The sequence below is a fragment of the Bombus fervidus genome, chromosome 5 (genome assembly GCF_041682495.2).
Source record: "Bombus fervidus isolate BK054 chromosome 5, iyBomFerv1, whole genome shotgun sequence".
NCBI classification, from domain to species: domain Eukaryota; kingdom Metazoa; phylum Arthropoda; class Insecta; order Hymenoptera; family Apidae; genus Bombus; species Bombus fervidus.
In genome coordinates, this window is record NC_091521.1 from 12999211 (window position 1) to 13018787 (window position 19577).

General features: G+C 41.4%; 3 protein-coding genes across 6 annotated transcripts; all 3 read right to left on the minus strand.

The window, feature by feature from the left end:
* Window positions 1-953: 953 nt before the first annotated feature.
* Window positions 954-2573, minus strand: LOC139987257 (uncharacterized). Of its 2 annotated transcripts, none has more exons than XM_072003286.1 (4): window positions 2413-2573; window positions 1736-1872; window positions 1223-1451; window positions 954-1131 (listed from the first exon to the last, which is right to left on the minus strand). In XM_072003286.1, exons 2-4 carry the CDS (start codon window positions 1812-1814, stop codon window positions 1080-1082), a joined length of 360 nt encoding a protein of 119 aa, XP_071859387.1. In that variant the 5' UTR covers window positions 1815-1872; window positions 2413-2573; the 3' UTR covers window positions 954-1079. The 2 variants fall into 2 exon arrangements, with proteins under 2 accessions (XP_071859387.1, XP_071859388.1); XM_072003287.1 differs by lacking the exon at window positions 2413-2573 and adding an exon at window positions 2001-2019.
* Window positions 2574-3820: 1247 nt separating this feature from the next.
* On the minus strand, window positions 3821-8670 carry LOC139987252 (uncharacterized). The gene is made up of 4 exons (XM_072003278.1): window positions 8317-8670; window positions 8054-8216; window positions 7012-7963; window positions 3821-4438 (listed from the first exon to the last, which is right to left on the minus strand). Exons 1-3 carry the CDS (start codon window positions 8453-8455, stop codon window positions 7759-7761), a joined length of 507 nt encoding a protein of 168 aa, XP_071859379.1. The 5' UTR covers window positions 8456-8670; the 3' UTR covers window positions 3821-4438; window positions 7012-7758.
* Window positions 8671-12093: 3423 nt separating this feature from the next.
* LOC139987781 (uncharacterized) lies at window positions 12094-18139 on the minus strand. 3 transcript variants are annotated; one of them, XM_072004416.1, is made up of 5 exons: window positions 17947-18137; window positions 17380-17646; window positions 16059-17114; window positions 13633-15474; window positions 12094-13255 (listed from the first exon to the last, which is right to left on the minus strand). In XM_072004416.1, exons 1-5 carry the CDS (start codon window positions 18014-18016, stop codon window positions 13032-13034), a joined length of 3459 nt encoding a protein of 1152 aa, XP_071860517.1. In that variant the 5' UTR covers window positions 18017-18137; the 3' UTR covers window positions 12094-13031. The 3 variants fall into 3 exon arrangements, with proteins under 3 accessions (XP_071860517.1, XP_071860516.1, XP_071860518.1); XM_072004415.1 differs by having other exon boundaries at window positions 13633-15477; XM_072004417.1 differs by having other exon boundaries at window positions 13213-13351; window positions 13633-15477; window positions 17947-18139.
* Between the last annotated feature and the right edge of the window lie 1438 nt (window positions 18140-19577).

Consider the following 19577-nt stretch of genomic DNA (forward strand, 5'->3'; position numbering starts at 1 on the left):
ACATCCTTCTTTCTTCATGAGAAGAAACTTTAATTTTCTCTACATTGTTTTGAAGAAGCTCAAAGCATACGAATAATTGTAGATTCTCTTCTAGTTTCCCTAGAAATTCAATAGCAAATGGCGCCTGCCTCGTATCTTTCGCAACAAAAAAATCAAGTATCTTCATCGCGAATTCAACGACATAATAAAAGGGTTAAGGGTTAGAAGAAAGAATCGTGAAAGCGAAGATCGGCTCGAATATTCCATGATTTCATGCGAAAAAGTAAGGGGAAACACGAAAAAAAAAAAAAAAAAAAAGGGAAAAGAGGAAGAAAGAAGAATAAAGAAGATATCCGACGGAGAATCGCTTAAGATTTTGGACGTGCGTGTCACGTGCCACGGGCCGCGTCACGTGACTCGCGGCGCGGTAGATCCGCGCGGTGCATCATTGCATGAAGATCGCGATGGCGGCTGCCTTTTGAGCACGGCCTGCCATATTTCAGTCCCAGCCGATTTTTCCAGCTCGCGGGACGTACACGGAATGCTTGACAATTCGCCGCAACGTATCGGCGGACGTATTGCGAACGTGGCATCGCGCGGTAGGGTGCATTCGAAACGACGCGACGCGTCCAACGATTCGAAAGTTTAAACGACACCGCACCGCCACCTTTCAGCTCGCACGTCAAGGAAACCGTCTCTGTCCGTGCGACTTTCGCTTTGCACCTCGATATTTCCAATCGAGGGCGCTCGTAATTGATCGCATTCACCGATCTTGAAACTTTCCGTACTAGATTTACGCTTGGCAAAAATTGTGACACAAAGAATTTCTCCGACTATGTGCTTCTCGACTTTGATCTCGTTTTAAATCGAGAAGTTGATCTCGATATTAAAATACGCGCTTTGCGAAAGTAACGATTAATTAGAAATGAGATCGAACGAAGTAGGTGGGAGATAAGAATATCGAGAGTCGCAAGTATTGCTGTGACACAGAAAATTTTTATTATTCTTTTTGTTACATGAGCCATGGTCCGAAAATTGTCCGAAAAGTATGGTCGGAATGGGTGTGTGAGGATCGTGCGGTTGTCCTCAGAATAGAAATTTCATCGTTTCCGAGAGTTCAGCAAGAATCCTGTGACGCCCATGTCCAGATACCTAAAATAGACACGTTTTTTTATTTCAACGATTAATTTATCCTACAGTTATTAAAGAGAAAAGAAAGATCACGGTGCTGTGAACTCCTCACCTCTTCTGCAAATTTGAAATTTCACGTTTCGTTTGGGTTTTTCCCCAAGTAATTTGACTGCCGTCATTCGAAATGAACCTGGACGCGAGCACGGTGGATTTTTCTGGTGGACCCGTGGTTCCTGAAGGTATGTTGGTCAATCTTTTACCTTGACGGCTTTCTTTGGACTTTCTTCTGACATTCAGATCCGACGAGACCACGATTTCGTCAAACGTCTGCCCAAAAACAGCTAAATGCACAAGAAAAAAAAAAAAAAAAGAATTGGAATTAGTTGAAAGAAAAATAAAAGTACGCGATTGAGCAATAAAATATCGCGGATCGAATCAAGGAGACTAAGTAACTGCACGTAATACTATGACAGTGCACAGTATCGATTTACGTTCTTGAAAACGAGTAGAAACCTAATCATCGATGACAAACAGTTAAGGTTACACGATGCAATCCCGGTGTACAAATACATTAACGATTAGTTATCCGTTTCTTGGAAACGTTTTCATTGAAAGGTTTACTTACGTTTTTGATCAGATGTTTGTTGGGCGTGGACAATTACGCAAGTCAGAGTGAGCACCAGAAGGGACAGAAAATTTACCATTTTGCCAAGATGGATATTTTGCTTCAATTTTTTGGAAGGTCCGAAATCTTGTCTAACGCTGGAAAAATAGAAGAGAAGATGCTACTAACAGTTATCAGAAAAGATTCAATCGAAAGGAGCATCTAATCAAAGATCGATCTTTCGCCAGTTCTATCCTAATTTGTCAATATATTTCGCAATGCTTACAAATTCTCACTCGATCACGGAAGGAAAAATCTCTATGAAACAACGAGCGCAAGAATCTTCCGGAGAACAAAATTGTTCGATGTCTACCAAATTACAAACTACAGGTATCTATCGCGCGTCACTGGTGACGTAGGCAACGTCACCTGGCATTCTCTCTGCGATCGACACACATTCTCGTTCGCAACAGACCAAACTCCTACGTAACTAATCAAAATCACAGATCTCACCGACGATACATCAACCAAGCATCGGACCTATAAAAAACCGACCCAAAAAGAAACAGCCAAGAATGAAACAACTCCACGGAAGAAACTTGCGTGTATTATGCCACTACTATTTCTCAGTTCGAGGCAACGTGAATCAGCGAGAAAGGGAACAGAAATATTGCACGCGAACTTCTCAGTCGACTTACCGACAGCTCAAGCCAGAAGATACTTTCCGAGCCGACAACCGCACGAGAAATGCGAGCACAATGCCGCGGAAGGCTTGAAGAGAGCATCGCGAATTTGCTATAGTGCGTGGTGAATAGGAACAGACCGGGGGTAAGGGTCCAGAAGGAGGCGCCTCGCGGATCGTTCGCACACTGTAGATCGTATGCACCGGACAGACCACTTTCTATTTCATTTTTTCCCCCCTTTTTCATGCGTTCGTCTCGCTCTCCTAAGGATCCGGCCTTCTTACCCGATCGACCGGGTGGACTGGTCTCGGGAACGGGCCCCTGCGTGTCCAGCAGCGGGCTAAACAATGCTTAACGACCAGAGAGACGGACCTTTAACGAGCCCCTTTAATGCGTCCAGGGTGTCACGAACCTCGCTGCTTTCGGCTACCGTGCAAACAAACGCGCTCCTAATCTTTCGGGTCATTCGGCCCGCTTGCCCGCGAATCGGGATAATTTGGAGCGATTTTCCTTTCCTGGACGATGTAAATTAGAAATTTTTGAGAAACCTTGGACATCGCGTGCGTTTCATTAGAACGGATCAGGTAGAATTATCGTATTTTTGGAACGAGGGTCGTTTGGCTTTCTTCGCATTATCGCGTTTCTTTTTACAAAACAGTGAGTTTGTTTCACAAGGCTATTTCGCTTTAGAATTCCTTGCCCCGTGGAAAACAATAGTAAAATAATATTTACATGTTTATTGTAATACTATTGTATCGTATACTATTGGCAGATTAAAATGGTCGAGGTATTTCTTGGATAAAAGAAAATGGGATTTCTTGGGATTATCGTATTATCGCATTATTAGACAAGAGTATTTCAAGAGTTTCAGGGTCCCTTGCTTCGTCGGAAAATAATAGATTATTTTTATTGTAGTTATTATGAGGTTAAAATATACGTCGAAGAAGTCGCGTATTTCGATGAAAGGATCGAAGGAAGGTTCGAGAGAAAGATCGAGGAATCACAAAGCAAAGGAGGTTGCTGCATTGCACCGAGTATTACGAGCCAATCGCAAGCGGTTACGGGTTCCGAGAATAAAAGCAGCGAGATTTGCTACGCGAATTCCAAATGAACGAGTACCAATGTTTTATTACCTGTGGCTTTTTATAGAGCAAACCGACCAGAATATATAATTCGAATTTCTCTACGTTGGTTATCTCTATCTATAAAAAAAAAAAAAAAACAACAATAAAACAAATCTACATCGTGATACGACTCTAACAGTAACTCGAAGATAGAGTATCCAAATCGTATCCAAAAACCAAAAACTGAAGAGATACAAGAAATAATATTTCGCAAGGTTCCCATAACTTTCTTCCATCGAGCTATCTGTGAACAAATAAAATCAGAAACATCGGAGAAACAAGAAAAAAAAAAAAAAAGAAAAAAGAAGAATAAAGGGAAAACGAAAAGTTACGTTCGTTTCTTTTTCAGGGCTTTTATTTTCAACGAAACAGGCTTTCGATGGAGAAAGTTCGAGGCGGATAGATAGCGTGTCCGTCCAACATCACGCGCGCGCGTGTGTGCACGATTCAGTCCCGGTCATTGCACGCCTCCCTACGGATCCCGATTTTTCGGTTTTCGTCCTTTTTTTTTTACGGAGGCCCTCTTCCTCTTCTTTTCGTCTCCCTTTGTGCTGTTTAATCCTCAGCCCCCCGTCCCGCTGCTCCATCGCTTCCTTGCACCGGCTGTCCTCGTCCCTCTGCCGCTTCACCGCCGACGAAACTGCATCGCGATATTTTATTGGTTTTATTCGCGGGAACATCTGGCGCTCGGACAAAGGGAACTGGCCCTCAGGAAATCTTCAGGAACGGAGGGTGGTTCGTCCGTTTTCGTTAGCCTGGTCGGCTCTATTTACTTATACCTAGTGACGTAGAATGTTTGTAAACAATGGCTTGGACGCAGCCGTGGATCGCCGATCGACGCCATCGTGGATTAGGCTGCTGTTCCTGTCCATTGAGGGTGGATATCTGGAGGGTCCAATGGTCGACTCGATACGTTTCTGGGGAAAGTACGAAGACGTTTTTGAATCATCGTGCGACATTTCTGGTGAAAGGTTAAGAATAAAATTCATTAAAATCATGTTACTCTGAATTACGTTTGTTAAAAGAAAACGTTTATAGGTGGTGGAATGTTAACGACGCGGTGGAAAGATAGAGAGATTCTTGGAGAATTGGCTTGCAGGCTTAACGTTTGCTATACGGAATAACAGGACTTTCACGATGGGCAATCTAGGATCTGCATTCTCCACTCTTAAGGTAATGTACTATAGGCGTGTGCGTACAGTGCCGAGCCACTTGTGACCTTTAACCCTTGCAGAATGACCCTTGAAAGGGAGACTCGAGGCGATTTGCATACCAGGATTTATTGGCTACGTCGGAGCGCCGATGATAATGTAAGTAAGTACGTGTTCGCGTGATTGATACGATTTTAACAATTCATGACGCAGTTGTCGGCCGTGTAATCAATCCTCGTTACCACGATTCGTTTCGTTTGACGATCGTTTATTCGCATCTCGTAGGTGATCCGTTCGAATTTACCGAACCTCAGCGTTGTGCCAGCTTTCTCCGTTTTGTAACATAACGTAGGATGGATCCTTACGGGACGAAGAAAAACAACTTGCAAGAGGGAATTCTCCTATCTATCAGAGGAAAAAGCGCAGTTACGAAGCGCGGCTCGCTACAGGTGGTTTCAAAGGATCGGTGGATCTCAGGTCGAAGAAGAACCATCGAGCCACGGTCTAAGTATACATCGGGGCAACTCGCAAACCACTTCCCTCTCCTTCTGCATCTGCTTGGACGCACGGAGCGTTCAGGAGAGCGGATTTAAAACGAAGTTCGCGAGTGTAGGCGCGTTTCGGAACGAAAACAGACCGGTTCGCCAGGGCAGAGAGAGGCGCAACTCCAGCTTATGGACCAAGCGACCGGCCAACATGGCGTCCCTTGGATCCCTTTAAAACGAGTTAATCCGTCTGTCTGGCCGTCTGCCGATCGCCTGAGAACCAAGAAGATTCATTTTCCCTTTGTCCATTCTTTTTCACACGTACCAAAAGGAGCTGCGGCTCAATGGGACAATGCAGCCAGCGCCGCGCGTTTTACGACGTTCCTTTTCGCACAGGTCCCACACACATTTGAATAATCAACGCGTAGGCACAAGACCGCTTTTGTCGAACCGGGAACTCGAAAGGGAGAGAGAGAGAGAGAGAGAGAGAGAAACGTCTCGAAGGCAGTCACGACAAAAGTGACACGCACGATACGAAATGATTGTGTTGCACATTCTCGAACTGGACCCCGAAACACGGACAGATGTTTCCCTTGCGTTCTTGTTTAGTTCGTCTCGAGATCGTTTGTTCTGTCGCGCTACTAGAGCCAGAGGTGAAAAGACTACGCGTCGCGATTACGTCAGACTTCCTTTCCTCCTTTTAATTCGCGCGAGTTCGTTAACCTTCGACTCGTGAACTCTTCCTCTTAGCCGCTTCTCGGGGGAATCTTCGTCGTCTTCTCTTTGCCCGTACGTCCCTTTCAAACGTTGCATCGCGAACCTGGCCCTTGGTTTTTTGCCAAGGGTGAACGTTCTTCGAAAGAAAGCAACTCTTTTACATCGTATAAAGAATCGTTTCTTTCACTTTTGTTTCTTTTGAGCAGACTCGACGAAATGCTCGGACAAATATTACCAGGATCCTGTGCGATCCTTCCCGCGAAGCCTTCAACGGAATACCAGAAACAGTAACTTGAAAGAGGGAATCGATGTTCCTCGCCGCAGATGTTCATGCGTTTACGTAGACGGAGAGAAGTGTCTCGTAAAACCATGTAAATCTAATGGACGAAGTTCGTTAACCTGACACGCGTGAATTTATGGCCAGTTCTCGAGGGAACAGAAGAACCTTGAGATCTTTCTGACCAACGAAACGTATGTCGCACGTATTTAGACGTTTTACGACTTCCTATCGTTGCACGCAGCTCATAACCACGAACCTGGGAATTCCCTCGCAACGGGACATTCTTGATTTATTACTGTACTATTTTGTTTATCTATGTCTCTTGCAATTTAATCATTCGTTAAATCATTCACAACCTTTACCGCTAATCTCGAAAGTGACGTCGACCTGAAAATTCCACATCTTTAATCATTTTCACAATACAGACCACGAAAATATTCTTTTACGCTTCTTACAACGTAGAAATAATTTTCCCAGAAATAACAATCGATCTCGAAAGCAACAACGACTTGAGAGAAACTGACGCTGACTTTGGATTGTTTTACCAAAACAGACCACCGTTACATCGTCAAATCTTACAAAATTAGCTATCAATTTGCAAAAAAAAAAGCGCTGATCTAAAAGTTACCATTTGGTCCATTTTTCCAACACAAATCTTAGAATTTTCTTTTATGTACTGTATGTTTCAAATCTATTATTCAAGACATTCACTGACAATCATCTAAGAACTCCCCACCGTTACACACAGCACCCATTTCTCGCTAACCACGCTCAATATTCACCACGCCGATGCAATTTCTCTCGCATAACGGAAATGGTATCGCGATTTATCTCTCTGAGGCTACCAATTAACTCACGTTCCCGCAAAATCACGTTCCTCAGGATCCATACAATAGGCTTTGGCTCGTGATTAGGTGTATTTAGCACGCGATCGAAGGAGAAAGAAGACAGGACTGGCGATTAGTCGACGGCGAGGATTCCACGCTCGTAAACAGAAGCGTACGCTCAGGCATCTGCGCCTGAAGGAATTACAGGAAGAACCGATTCACGTCAAACTGATTCGTCTCGACTGGTGTGCCGGTTGGCGATGATGATGCTCGTTGAGTTGCGTCGCGCGTGCTGCGGTTGCACGCGCGCGCGAAGTCAATTAATATTCTCGGTTATGGGACACGGGACGAAGCGTGTCGACTGGCGTGGTCGTTACACGTGTTATGTGTAGAAGGAACTCGGAAAAAGATTTTCTGCGTGTACGGGATCCGATGTACAGCGTTTTAAAGAAAGTAGCGTCGATGCGTTCAACATTGATGACGCACTTGTTGCGTCTTATATATACTCGGTTAAAGTACGAGTCGAATGGTTTTTAAAGAAATGTCACTATGGAAGTGGAATATGAGAAGGTAAACTCTCGTTCGTAGAACGCGATGAACGATTGGCCGATTAGAATTTTAGATTTTTTAAATTTCTTGTACGAGTTGCACACGGAGAAGACGAGAACGATAGAGAGTAAAATTTTAAAAAATTCTGCGAGAACGTGTGAATTGTTGACTGTTGTAAGTGTTAAGAGAAGCTCCATGCCGAAGACAAACAATTACCTTGGACTTCTTTTAAAAATTTTGACCAGCCGAAGATTCAGCGATGCTGAAAGATGCGGAATACGGTCCGAAGTTGAAGCTGGCGCTTTGTGCGTTCGCGTGACTTTGTCCCCCGGTGGGTTTTCCATTTGCGCTGATGGATCCTGCGGAAGCTGTGGCAAAAGACCCTGATGCACCACCCTGTGTTGGATATGATGGATAAATAGGTGGCGAGTATCTAAAATAACAAAGAAATTAATATTTCGCATATATTCTAAGTATATCTAAGACAAAAAAAGAAACGAATAATCGTTGATATAAAGCGTACCCTGGATATTGTCCACAAGGATAATCTCTACAGCCTCCTGGTTTGTGATGATGTTTGTAGTGATGTTTGAAGCTACGTTCTCCTTCTTCGAAATCCGAGTCAGAGTCTGAGTAATCTCCGTTTAAAAATCCGAACTGCGGCGATCGTTGTTCCCTTTTGTTATCTGCGGTAAAGTAAACCCATATAATGTAACTAAAACACCAAAACTGTACCAAAGCACACCTAAGAAAACAAGTTTCTTCTTTCGAAGGTATGTAACTGACCAGAAATCGTGGATATCGCTTCTTCGTGTTGCACGGGGCTCAAAGATTGTGGATTCTGGAGCACTTTCGCTGGTTTTGCGAGACACGTCTGACACATTACCGCGCACAGCACGATCAGCGGGACGATGCGTGTGGTCATTTCGATGAGGTTCAATCGAGAGACGTTTGACGTGGAAAGAACCGAATAATAATCATAGGAAGTTGTTGGTGCACGGCGCTTTTATACGTGAGACCCTTCACTGCCGAAATTCAAGGAAGATAACTATAGTTCCGTAATTTCCGGAGATTACCGACGGCGCGGCGCATTTGTCATTGGCTCCTAATGAGTGGACGGCCTTATGGCACAAGGACAGCCAAAGTGAACCATAAGAAAGTGCCAGCCATGACTAAGGACGCTAATCAACAGTCTAAGTCGACAGCTTCGGGGCATTACATGGCACGAAAGGCAAGAGAAAGAAATAAAAGAGATAGATATATAGAGAGAGAAAGAGAGAGAAAGAGAGAGAGGAATTTGCGATTGTGGTAGGTAATATTGAAAGAGTAGACGATATAAGTCAATGCTTTCACAAGATCATATTTTATTCAGTGCCGTTTGGGAACTTTCGATGTTAAAACTGTTGCTTAGATAATTAGTCGTTCGTCACTTTCAAGGTTTCAGCTTTAGACGTTTTACTCAGAAAACGGAAATTATTTTTGCTGCGATAATTTTGTTCCGTGTGGATATACACTATCGTTCATAAATATCTGGGCACTTAACTTAAGTGTTTACATAATTATGTTCTTTTATTTATAATTAATATTAATGATTGTTTCTATTGATATTTACTAACCGTGTTTAAATGATTGCGTCAGATATAAAATCCGAGGACAAAATTCGGTGAAAGAGTTTTATTTGAGATAGATTTTATATATTCGCAATAACTTGGAAGCGTAGGAAGAGATAATGTAAGGAATTAACTTAAAGATGAGGAGGATTGAACAGAAGAACGAGAACATCATATGTTAGTAACTACATCATTTATTTCTTAATTATTAAATATTCCATTATTAATAGGATCACTTATAAATACAATTAATTAAAAATATTATTAATATAAATTCCATTATTCCATTATTAATAGGATTACTTATAAATACAATTAATTAAAAATATTATTAATATAAATTCCATTATTCCATTATTAATAGAATTAATTATAAATATAATTAATTAAAAAATATTATTAATATAAATAAATTATATAATAATATTATGTTATAAGTTATATGACCATATTGATTTTAAAATATTCTAAGTATATATTTTAATTAATTTATATCGAAAAAGAATTAAGATGAATAATTAGTCGTAATTTCAGTCTTTTATCTCTCCATATTATTAATGGCAGTCTCTGAATAACCTTTGTACAGGATTTACCAACAACTTCTTCAGAGAGCTCCTCGATTTTTATTCTATCTGACCGCTTCATTTTCCCAATCTGATTATAATTAATTTGCCAGGAAAATGTAACAATTTTTTACATGTAAAAGAAATTACTTAAACGTCTACGCGATCTACATATTATAGTTCATGTTCGATTCTGCAGATCTATTCCAACGTAGATGATGGATATAGATAGATAGCCGGAAATGCTCTCGACTTTGACCGATAGTGTTTTCATGTTTAAGCTGGAAAAAATTTACGGTGAGCGATTAGGACATCGATAATGTCGATAAAATATCATTCGGAAAGAGACACGGGTAAATAGAAAAGAGCAAAACTTACCAGTTAATCTTTTTCTTGGTATTCCAACAAATGGTGTGCTTCCTCTCCATTTCAGGTTCGTCCCTGTCGTCTATTATTCAACTTATTTATTCGTTTCAGTAAAAAGTATATATATATGTACGCATATATATTAATTTCAAAAAATGTTCTCAGCAAGGAACTATTACACCGGGACTCCTCAAGACTATGCACAAATTTAAGACGTTTATATTTCGTCCAACGTATTTCACTGTTTGATGTACGATAGATAATCATCGCCATGACGAAAATTAAAATCAATAGCAAACCGAAGAACTTCATTCTTGAAAATCTGTCGTGAAACTGAGTACATCGATATTTCGGGGCTTCTCTTTTAAGGGCTGCAGTTGCCGGCCGTCTAACGGTAATCCTTTGACCTGTTCACCAGCCCTGTACCCATCCTAAAATTTTAGGAGAATGATTAGAGATAACAAAAGATAAGTAATTATAGAATAATGGCAGCTCATAGGTAATTCTTGCTTGCTAAGTTTTGAAAGGAATTGTCATTAATCAGAGATATTCGGTTTGAAAACTCTATCGTGACCCTCCTAATCCCGTTTTCCCTTCAGGTAAAACCGAAACTTTTAATATTCTTATAACATTTTTGACACAGAATCGAAAGAAAAAATCGCTCATATCGGTGATAATTCTTTCTTGTTTTCCTGGAATTAAAAAAGTGTTAAAAGTAAAAGTAAAGATGACATGGACAATGAAATTCCCAGTATTTTATAATCGAACAAAAGTGGTTTTTAATCTTGAAGATCGCTTGGTTTGTGTTATTGTTGCGATTGTAGATTCCATGCAGAGATTACGAGCCACGCAAATTATGGCCAAGTGACACGATGGACATGCGGCATATTATAGAAAATAAAGAAATGACTAAGCCTCTAATAATAGTCCTTTACGAATACCGTTCAATGCCACTGTCTGTTTCGAGCTGACCGTACAAATAATCGTATTTACATAATCGTATTAACAATTATCGTGTACGTAAATAAGATTGTATTTAAACGTATTGTAACACGTTCGTTTTAAATAAAAGTATTTAGCAAATTTGACTGTCAAAGGCGTATAATTAAAAAGAAATTAAAATAATGGTAGAATTTCATTTAATGGTGGAATTTCATAATTCCATTGTTGCTAAAAAGTTTATGCATCAGTAGCTTCGTAATGAATTGAGTTTATCGGAAAGATGTCGATCGATAAAAAAAGAGTCGTATTATCTATTAAATTCTCATAACTTATAAAGCAATGGCATATTGCATAACAGAATGAAGCAAAGACGTAGAATTGACGTTTGCAACTGTGTGATAACACATAATAATAAATGGGAATTTTGCGAAGACGCAAAAATAAATGATACCCGATACAAAAGCGATTGTCAGTAATTACGTATAAATTACAAGATTTGCATGTACGGATACCAACAAGAAGAGACAAGTGTATATTCCGATGTATCATTATATTCCTTATTTTGTTGTTTCAACGTTTTTATACAGTTTCATTCGTCCGCTTCTTCTAAATTTCTTATGCAGTATAAAATATACATTTAAATATAAAAAATTTGGCATCGAGGCACTTTGAATAAAATTTCAATTTAAAGTAAAAGATTTGTGTTAAGGCATTCGAATACAAATTTAAATGTAAAATTCAGAATTTGAATTAAAGGTAAAAAGTTGAAATACGAGTTAAAGAATTCGAATTCAAATCCGAATTACAGAAACCCATTTGTAGAAATGTATAGAAAATTCTGTTTATTATTTGTTATTCTATGGCGTGCAGATTTAAAAATTGAGAAACTTTGTAGTTGCCTAGAAACTCGTCGATCATAGGAAGAAGAAACAAACAAAAGATATTAGTCGATGCTCACGACCTATGTGTATTTTATCGAATATTCAATATATTTCATATTTCATGTTATATATTCGAATAAACGATAAATGATTTTGTTCGTTAGAATTCATAGGAAATCATATTGTCATTCGTCTTGCATATAAATTAATATAAAAATTGTCTTTTATTATTAATAGTCATGTTTAGAACGCTACAACGTAAATTTGATATTCGTGTCAATATCGCATACGTACAAATACAGACAGACAAAACGCTAGCTGTGCTTACAGGCAACCACGACTTACAATTAAAATAGTTTCTCACGACACAAAAATAACACCAACGTATAGTATATTTAATGACATATATTTTCGCAGAGATAACGTTCTATCTGCTTTAGATACCTATTATAACGTTAAAAGGAAGCTAATCGTATATTGATAAATAGAGTACAATTAGAGTATTATCCACATATACGAGAAGATTAAAAAAGGATAGGAGGAAGACACTCTGAAAAGTTTCTAAACCAGGTGATATTACAGTTCGATAGGATGATCAAATCAATGAACACAAGCGTAATATCCGATATTATCGTTAACGGGAAGGATATCGAGAGTTCGATGAAACAGAGTACGCTCTCTATGCTTCGTGTATTGGCAAGAACGGTATCACAAATGACAATAAATTTGGTTTTTAAACGTTCAACTCGACGAACACCGATGGAACTCTATTCGTCCCGATTCACCGCTAAAATCGAAACGCAATAAAACTCGTTGCATAACACACCACGAACAAAATGCAAAACAATTACAATTTCTGTTCAATCTCGCTTACAATAGTACGATCTTGCGATTTTAATCGCGGTGTATCGACGTTCGACGCGTCGAATATCGTCTTTGTTCGTTGTATCTTTAACTCTCGACTTATTGGCGTGTTTCAGGTCCTACAAGCTATTATTAATCGCATGTTTACGAATCAGAAGAGTATCCTAAAACCTTCAGAGTGATGACACGGGTCATGGCATCCAATTTCTTCATGGCTAAATAGCTTGAGCAAGCAGTACCATTTAATTAACGAGTTGATTCGGACGTTTGGACGATTAGTTGCTGAAGATGAGCATGCTGCGCGTGTCTACGTTGGCGGAAGCGGAGCTAGAGGCGGAACTGCCGCCGGATCCCGACGAAGCTTTGCTCGACGCTTGTGCATTTGCACTAGCTCCTCCATTTCCGCTTCCAAAAGCGGTCGACTTGGCGGACGAGCTGCTGTTGGCGGAACCTCCATTGGCGAACGAGTTCGAGTTCGCGCTGGAAACAGCGTTTGAGCCTGAAGAAGGGAGACGTAATCATTTAATTAGGACCAAGCCTGATTCGATTGCCTTGACCATAGATGATGCGGTCGCTTCGGCACTGGCGGACACGTCTATGAAAGCAACAGCAAATAACGAATGAATTAAGGAGCATGTAAGCAGAGAAAGTGAGAGGAAGAAGTTGTGGAAGTTTCTTGTTCCTTGGAAAATAAAGGTGAGCATGTTTCTAGGTGTGAATTGTAATTGATTTCTTATCAACGTTATAATTGAAATGCTCTTCGATTAAAAATGAAAATAAGGATAAATGTTAAGAGAAATATCGATTGCAGTTGAAATTTTATGAAGACAATGAGACATGAAAGACAATGAGAAAAATTTCACTAAATGTCCATACCTCCGTGAGCCCCTGAATCGCCATAGCCACCAGCACCTCCAGCAGTGGCGGAAGCCTCAGCCTTTGCACTGGCACTAGCGGAAGCTCCTCCAAATCCACCGGCTCCAGATCCACCAAATCCACTTCCAGCGCCTTTGGTTGGGCTTCCAAAGTCGCCGAGTCCACTTGATCCAGTACTTCCAGCATTTGCTATAGCGTCAGCTTTAGCACTTGCTCCGGCATTTGCACCAGCGGTTCCAGCAGCGCCATTACCAAAGCCGGATCCAGACGTTCCATAGATAGGAGCACCTTTGCTTGGAGCACCGGAACCACCGATTCCACTTCCTGATCCAAGTGCCCCTGCGTTAGCTCCAGCATTTGCTCCTGCATTCGCTCCAGCATTTGCTCCGGCGTTTCCAGCAGCGCCATTACCAAAGGCAGATCCAGGCGTTTCATAAATAGGAGCACTTTTGCTTGGAGCACCATAACCACCGATTCCACTTCCAGATCCAAGGGCTCCTGCGTTCGCTCCAGCATTTGCTCCGGCGTTTCCAGCAGCGCCATTACCAAAGGCAGATCCAGGCGTTTCATAAATAGGAGCACCTTTGCTTGGAGCACCATAACCACCGATTCCACTTCCAGATCCAAGGGCTCCTGCGTTCGCTCCAGCATTTGCTCCGGCGTTTCCAGCACCATTACCAAAAGCAGATCCAGGAGTTCCATAAATAGGGGCACCTTGGTTTGGAGTACCATAACCACCATTTACATTGCCTGATGCACCAGCACCAGCATTAGCTCCAGCGTCAGCTTTGCTTATTCCACTGGATCCAGGACCGTAAGTTGGTGCAGAGGGTCCATAGATAGGAGCATCCTTCGTAGGAATACCGTAGTTACCACTGCCTGATCCAGAATTTCCAAATGCACTGCCCGATCCACTTGGTACAGTTTCATAATTTATTTGTGGACTGGCAGGGATGACTATAGGAGCCTCTTTAATCGGTTGACCGTATGCTCCACCGATTCCAGCTGCGTTTGCGCCAGCATTGGCATTAGCAAGGGCCCCAGCATTCGCTCCTGACCCTGTAGTCGGTCCGTAGCCTCCTGGTGCACTGCCCTGACTAGGATATGGTGCAAGGGTACCTTTAATTCCCTGTATATTTCCAGTTGTTGCTCCACTGTTACCACCTGCTGGGCCTGCTACAGATACATAATGTCCAAGTTCATGGGTACCTCCAGCTTCCTTAACTCCAGAGTTAAGGAAGGGATTTTGTGCACCGAATTGTCCTTGAGATCCTCCAACTGTGCCAGCATTTGCTGCAGCGTTTGCACCGGCGTTTGCACCGGCGTTTGCACCGGCGTTTGCGTTAGCATTGGCGCCTGCATTTGCAAGCCCTTGACCTTGACCACTTGTCAGGAATGGATTGTACGCTCCAATGGGTTTTTGTGCATTGTTTGGATAATAGCTTCCACCTTGAGCTGGCGCTGATGCTACCGGATATGCGTTTCCATTGGCAACGGCGCCTGCATTAGCATTAGCCGCTGCGTTGGCGTTTCCTTGAGAAGATCCACTTAAGAAAGGATTGTTCGCCCCGATAGAAGTGGTTGGAGCACTTCCTGGATAGTATCCCGATCCTTGAGCAGGGCCTGAAGATCCAAGGTAACCGCCGTTGAGGCCAGTACCAGCACTGGCGATCGCTTTTGCATTAGCGTTTGCGTTTGCAAAACCATTAGCGTTTGCGTTTGCAACGGCATTAGCGTTCGCAACGGCATTAGCGTTTGCGTTGGCGTTAGATCCTCCATAGCCGGTCGGATATTCGGGTTGGAAGCCGGTTGGTTGGATGTAGTTATTCTTTCCAAATCCTCCTGCTGGAAAAAGACAACAATAAGTAAAAAGGAAGGCTAAAAAATTAATTGATCTTTCATCACGAGGGTAATTTACAGTACGTGCTACATAATAGAAGTGATATATAGGTGTATATCACCTATCAGTATAAAACAGAAAACACTGAGAAGTAATGAAATTAATACAAATTTTAAATTCACAATCATCCCAGGCTGCAATAAATCCTTATGTTAGATGTTAATCATAGTAAGACACAAAAGAAACGAAACATCAGCTTTCTGTTGATTAATAACAATTCAGACAAACTTTACGTTAGTACTTATCGATCTGAAGTATATACAAAGAAGAAACTCTCTTCAACTCCAGAATAAAGTACAGGTGCGTCAGTGCAGTGCATCAGTGCAGTGCATTATCGTGTCAATTTACACATCGCTCATCTATCACTCTCAGCGGAACTACAGTCAGTTAAATCAACAGTGCGACACGAAGTGATTACAATCGACACTCCTCTTCAACGTGAAACTGTGTGTTCTTTAACCGCATGCACGCCACATCAGTTGTAAGTCAACTGTACACCATCCAACTTCCGTCCGAACGAGCTCACCTTGGCCATGCTGTGGCGACTCCTCGAGTACGATCACGACGGTTTCAGGTTCTGGACCAGGATCGGAACCAGGCCGCGGATACATCGGTCTACCGTATACCGGTTCCTCCATAATTACCACTGGAAGCAACGTCTCCCCATTGTTGGGAGGTCGATGAGAAATCTGTGGAGGCTGCCGAACTGGAGGCATCGGATGGACGATCACTTGGGGACGCTGATGATGATGATGATGATGACGATGATACATCGGAGGAGGATTTGCAGGAGGCGCATAGATTGGAGGAAGTACGTGAATCCCTCGATTATATTCCTCGAAACGGTATGGAGAACCGATTAATATTTCAGGAGGTTGTCTTTGAGGAATGACGAGAGCTTCACTACCAGCGGCCACGTTGCTTTGAACATTTCCTGCAGGATAGTAACCAACCGGTGATTCTCTGCCTCGGTTCGATTTCGAATTGGCATTTACACCTGCATTGTTCTGGGTAGTTTCTGGAGAATAGTAACCCTTCGATGATCCTGTACCGTCGATATAATTTGATTTCGCATTTGCATCTGCAATTGCACCAGCGTTGCTCTGAAGACCTCCAGGAGAATAGTAACCGCCAGGAGGTCTTGTTCCGCTAATAGAATTTGCCTTTGCATCTGCACTCGCAATCGCGCCTGCATTAGTTTGAAAACTTCCAGGGGTGTAATATCCACTGAGTGCTCCCCGGCCGTTATTCCAAGTACTTTTAGCATTCGCATTCGTGTTGGCAGCCGTATCGATTGGAGCGTATTGAGGGGAATAATAGCTGGTCGCTGATGCATCGCTATTAGAGACGGCATTGGCATTCGAATTCGCGTTGGCGTTCGCGTTCGAGTTTACACCTCCGTTTGTATTAAAGTTCGCATTAGCATTTGCACCGGCGCTCGCAACGGCGTTCGCGCCAGAATTACTGCCGTGATTCGCGTTCGTAATCGGTTGAAAACCGGAACTACCGTATTCTTGATATTCTGTTGGAACGTAGTAGTTGCCAGCGATGTTAGAATTATAATCTGGAGAACCGATGTAACCTATGTTCAAAGAAAATTCAACGCTTTTTACGCGATCGAAGAAAATGCTTGACGCAACGTAACAGAAAACAGTGATTTGCTTCTTGTTTACTCTGACATAAGAAAATTCTCCGATTACGAAACGTTCACGAGAAGATGTTCGATAAGCACGTTAAAGAACGTGCTTCGTATTTAGATCTATCTGCGCACTTTCGCAGATTATTTTCATATTGAACATTCTCGATCAGTCAGATATTCCGTTTGAATATTCTCTTGTATTAAATACCTTGAGCGTTAGCAGTTGCACTGGCGTCGGCATTCGCAGAGGCTCCCCCGAGGGCCTGAGAATTCGCGTTGGCAGCGGAGTTAGCAACACCATTGCCTTGGGCCGTTGCCGAAGAGATGGCTACAGTGCGCGAAATTGAAAGTGGTCCTAAATCCAATTGGTGAGTGCTGCCCAACGAATGGCTCGAAGATTTAGTATCCTTGTGAAACAGACCCAGTGGATCTAACAGAGTTTCTTTGTGCCTCTTTAGCTTATCTAGCAGCACACCTGTAAAGCAAGATCGATGTTTGTGTTTAAAAAAAAAATGATCTGTGGAAGATATTTTAATAATTAGACATAGTAATTAAATGAGATATTAACAAAGTTTTTTTTCGAAATTCCGAGAAAAAAGAAACTGCAAATAAAGTTAGAAGACTCGAAGGGTGAAAATAATTGCATCGAAAATAATTAGCGTCCTTCTATTCGTTTCTTAAAATACTTTTCCCATTGTTAATTTCTGCGTCGCCTCTTTACCACCCTCGACACTTATCCGGAAATACTCGAGTTCTAAATAAGAGAAAAACTCACCAGGTCTCGCGGACGAGCTGCCTAGGTATAAGAGTACCAGCACCGGCACAAAACACTTAAGAGATCGCATGTTTCTCGCACTCAGTGAAGAAGATACACGAATCCACCAACTTAATCTTGCTCGCCGTTACCGCTGCTTCGAATCGATAATCGCCGTGGCCGAAGAGTCAAGAACGACTGAAGCTGTTGAACGAGACAACAACTTATATACGAAGCATCGGTGGATTTTACGTTGGTCAATAATTGATCGTCAGTCACTGTTGCTCATTGGTCTCCTGCATTCTATTCCTTTCCCCCATACGGACTGATACTTTCAACTGGAAACGTCTTCGATAATGTCCATAGACTTTCCGAAAACGATCCTGATGTTCTAGGAATCAATAGCAGGGAAGCACCGACCGATAATAATTTTATAGTCAAACGACAAAACTTTCACTGGCTAACAGCGGCTGACACTGTCAAGGTTAAACCGCTTCGTCGAACTGTTTCTCGTTTTTCCATGCTTGGGTATTTTTTCTCTTTACTTTATAACTCTCAATTCGGTTTTCCGAATGAACGAAAGTTGGAAATTTGTCGAATTACCTGGTGTTATCCGAACCAAAGAAAGCACAAGGGGAAATCCTGGTGATTTCCAAGATGCAGAAACGTATCACCATTGATCACTAAATTATTTAGAAAAGAGCATATTTTGATAGAGGGGAGGTCAGGATCAGGAGGCAAAAAGACGAGGTAAAAAGCATTGTTTCTGAGACAGATATTAGAGATTAATTCATAAATATTGAAAATATTGTGGGGCACTTGAAAATTTTAGCACGATACCTTGAATAATAATTTCAGACTGTGAATATGTAAATAAATATATGCGAATAAGTTTTGTATTCTGTAAAATATTCCGTGGCTAATTATAATTAAAAATAAGCCTTGCAAGGAAACATTTCTCGAAAAATAAATTAGTCGATTGATCGTTTCCAAAGTTGATTATAAATGTCATGGTATTCCAAGCCCATATACAGCAGAGAATCACATCTCAATGTACTACGAGTGATTGTACTGTTTATTTGTGGACGATAAGTATAAACTTGAAGATTGTCTGACATTATAATATTGTTATATAACGGGTGACAAATATGACAAAAAAAAATTATGGACACCGGTGGAAAAACATTACTTAATAATCTGCAGTTAAGAACCTCGACAATTCCATCGATGTATTAACGAAGCAATTAATAACTATGAGTAAGACACAGTGCGTAGGAGAAGATAGTAAAATGTTGGAAGAATTTGAGAAAGAAGGATACGCGATCTTATAAAGATCCGGTATCGAAGGTGTCTTATAAAGAAATCTCATTAGCAACGTTTATCTGACACGAGCTACCGTAGAAGTCAGATTTTCAGAATTATCATCAAGAAATGGATTGATGTTTCTGAGAATGGAACTTGAAAACTTGGAAAGTTAGTTGGAAATATCAGTGGAATGTTGTTGGATGCCGCGCGGGACTTATTTATTTGTCTTTATATTTATCGGTATTAGATAATTGGAATTTTATGATCGATAAACGACGCGCGCGTAAATGATGGTTGACGTAATGACATTAGCATACAGGAAAATTCTGATAGCGGTATCTCTTCGC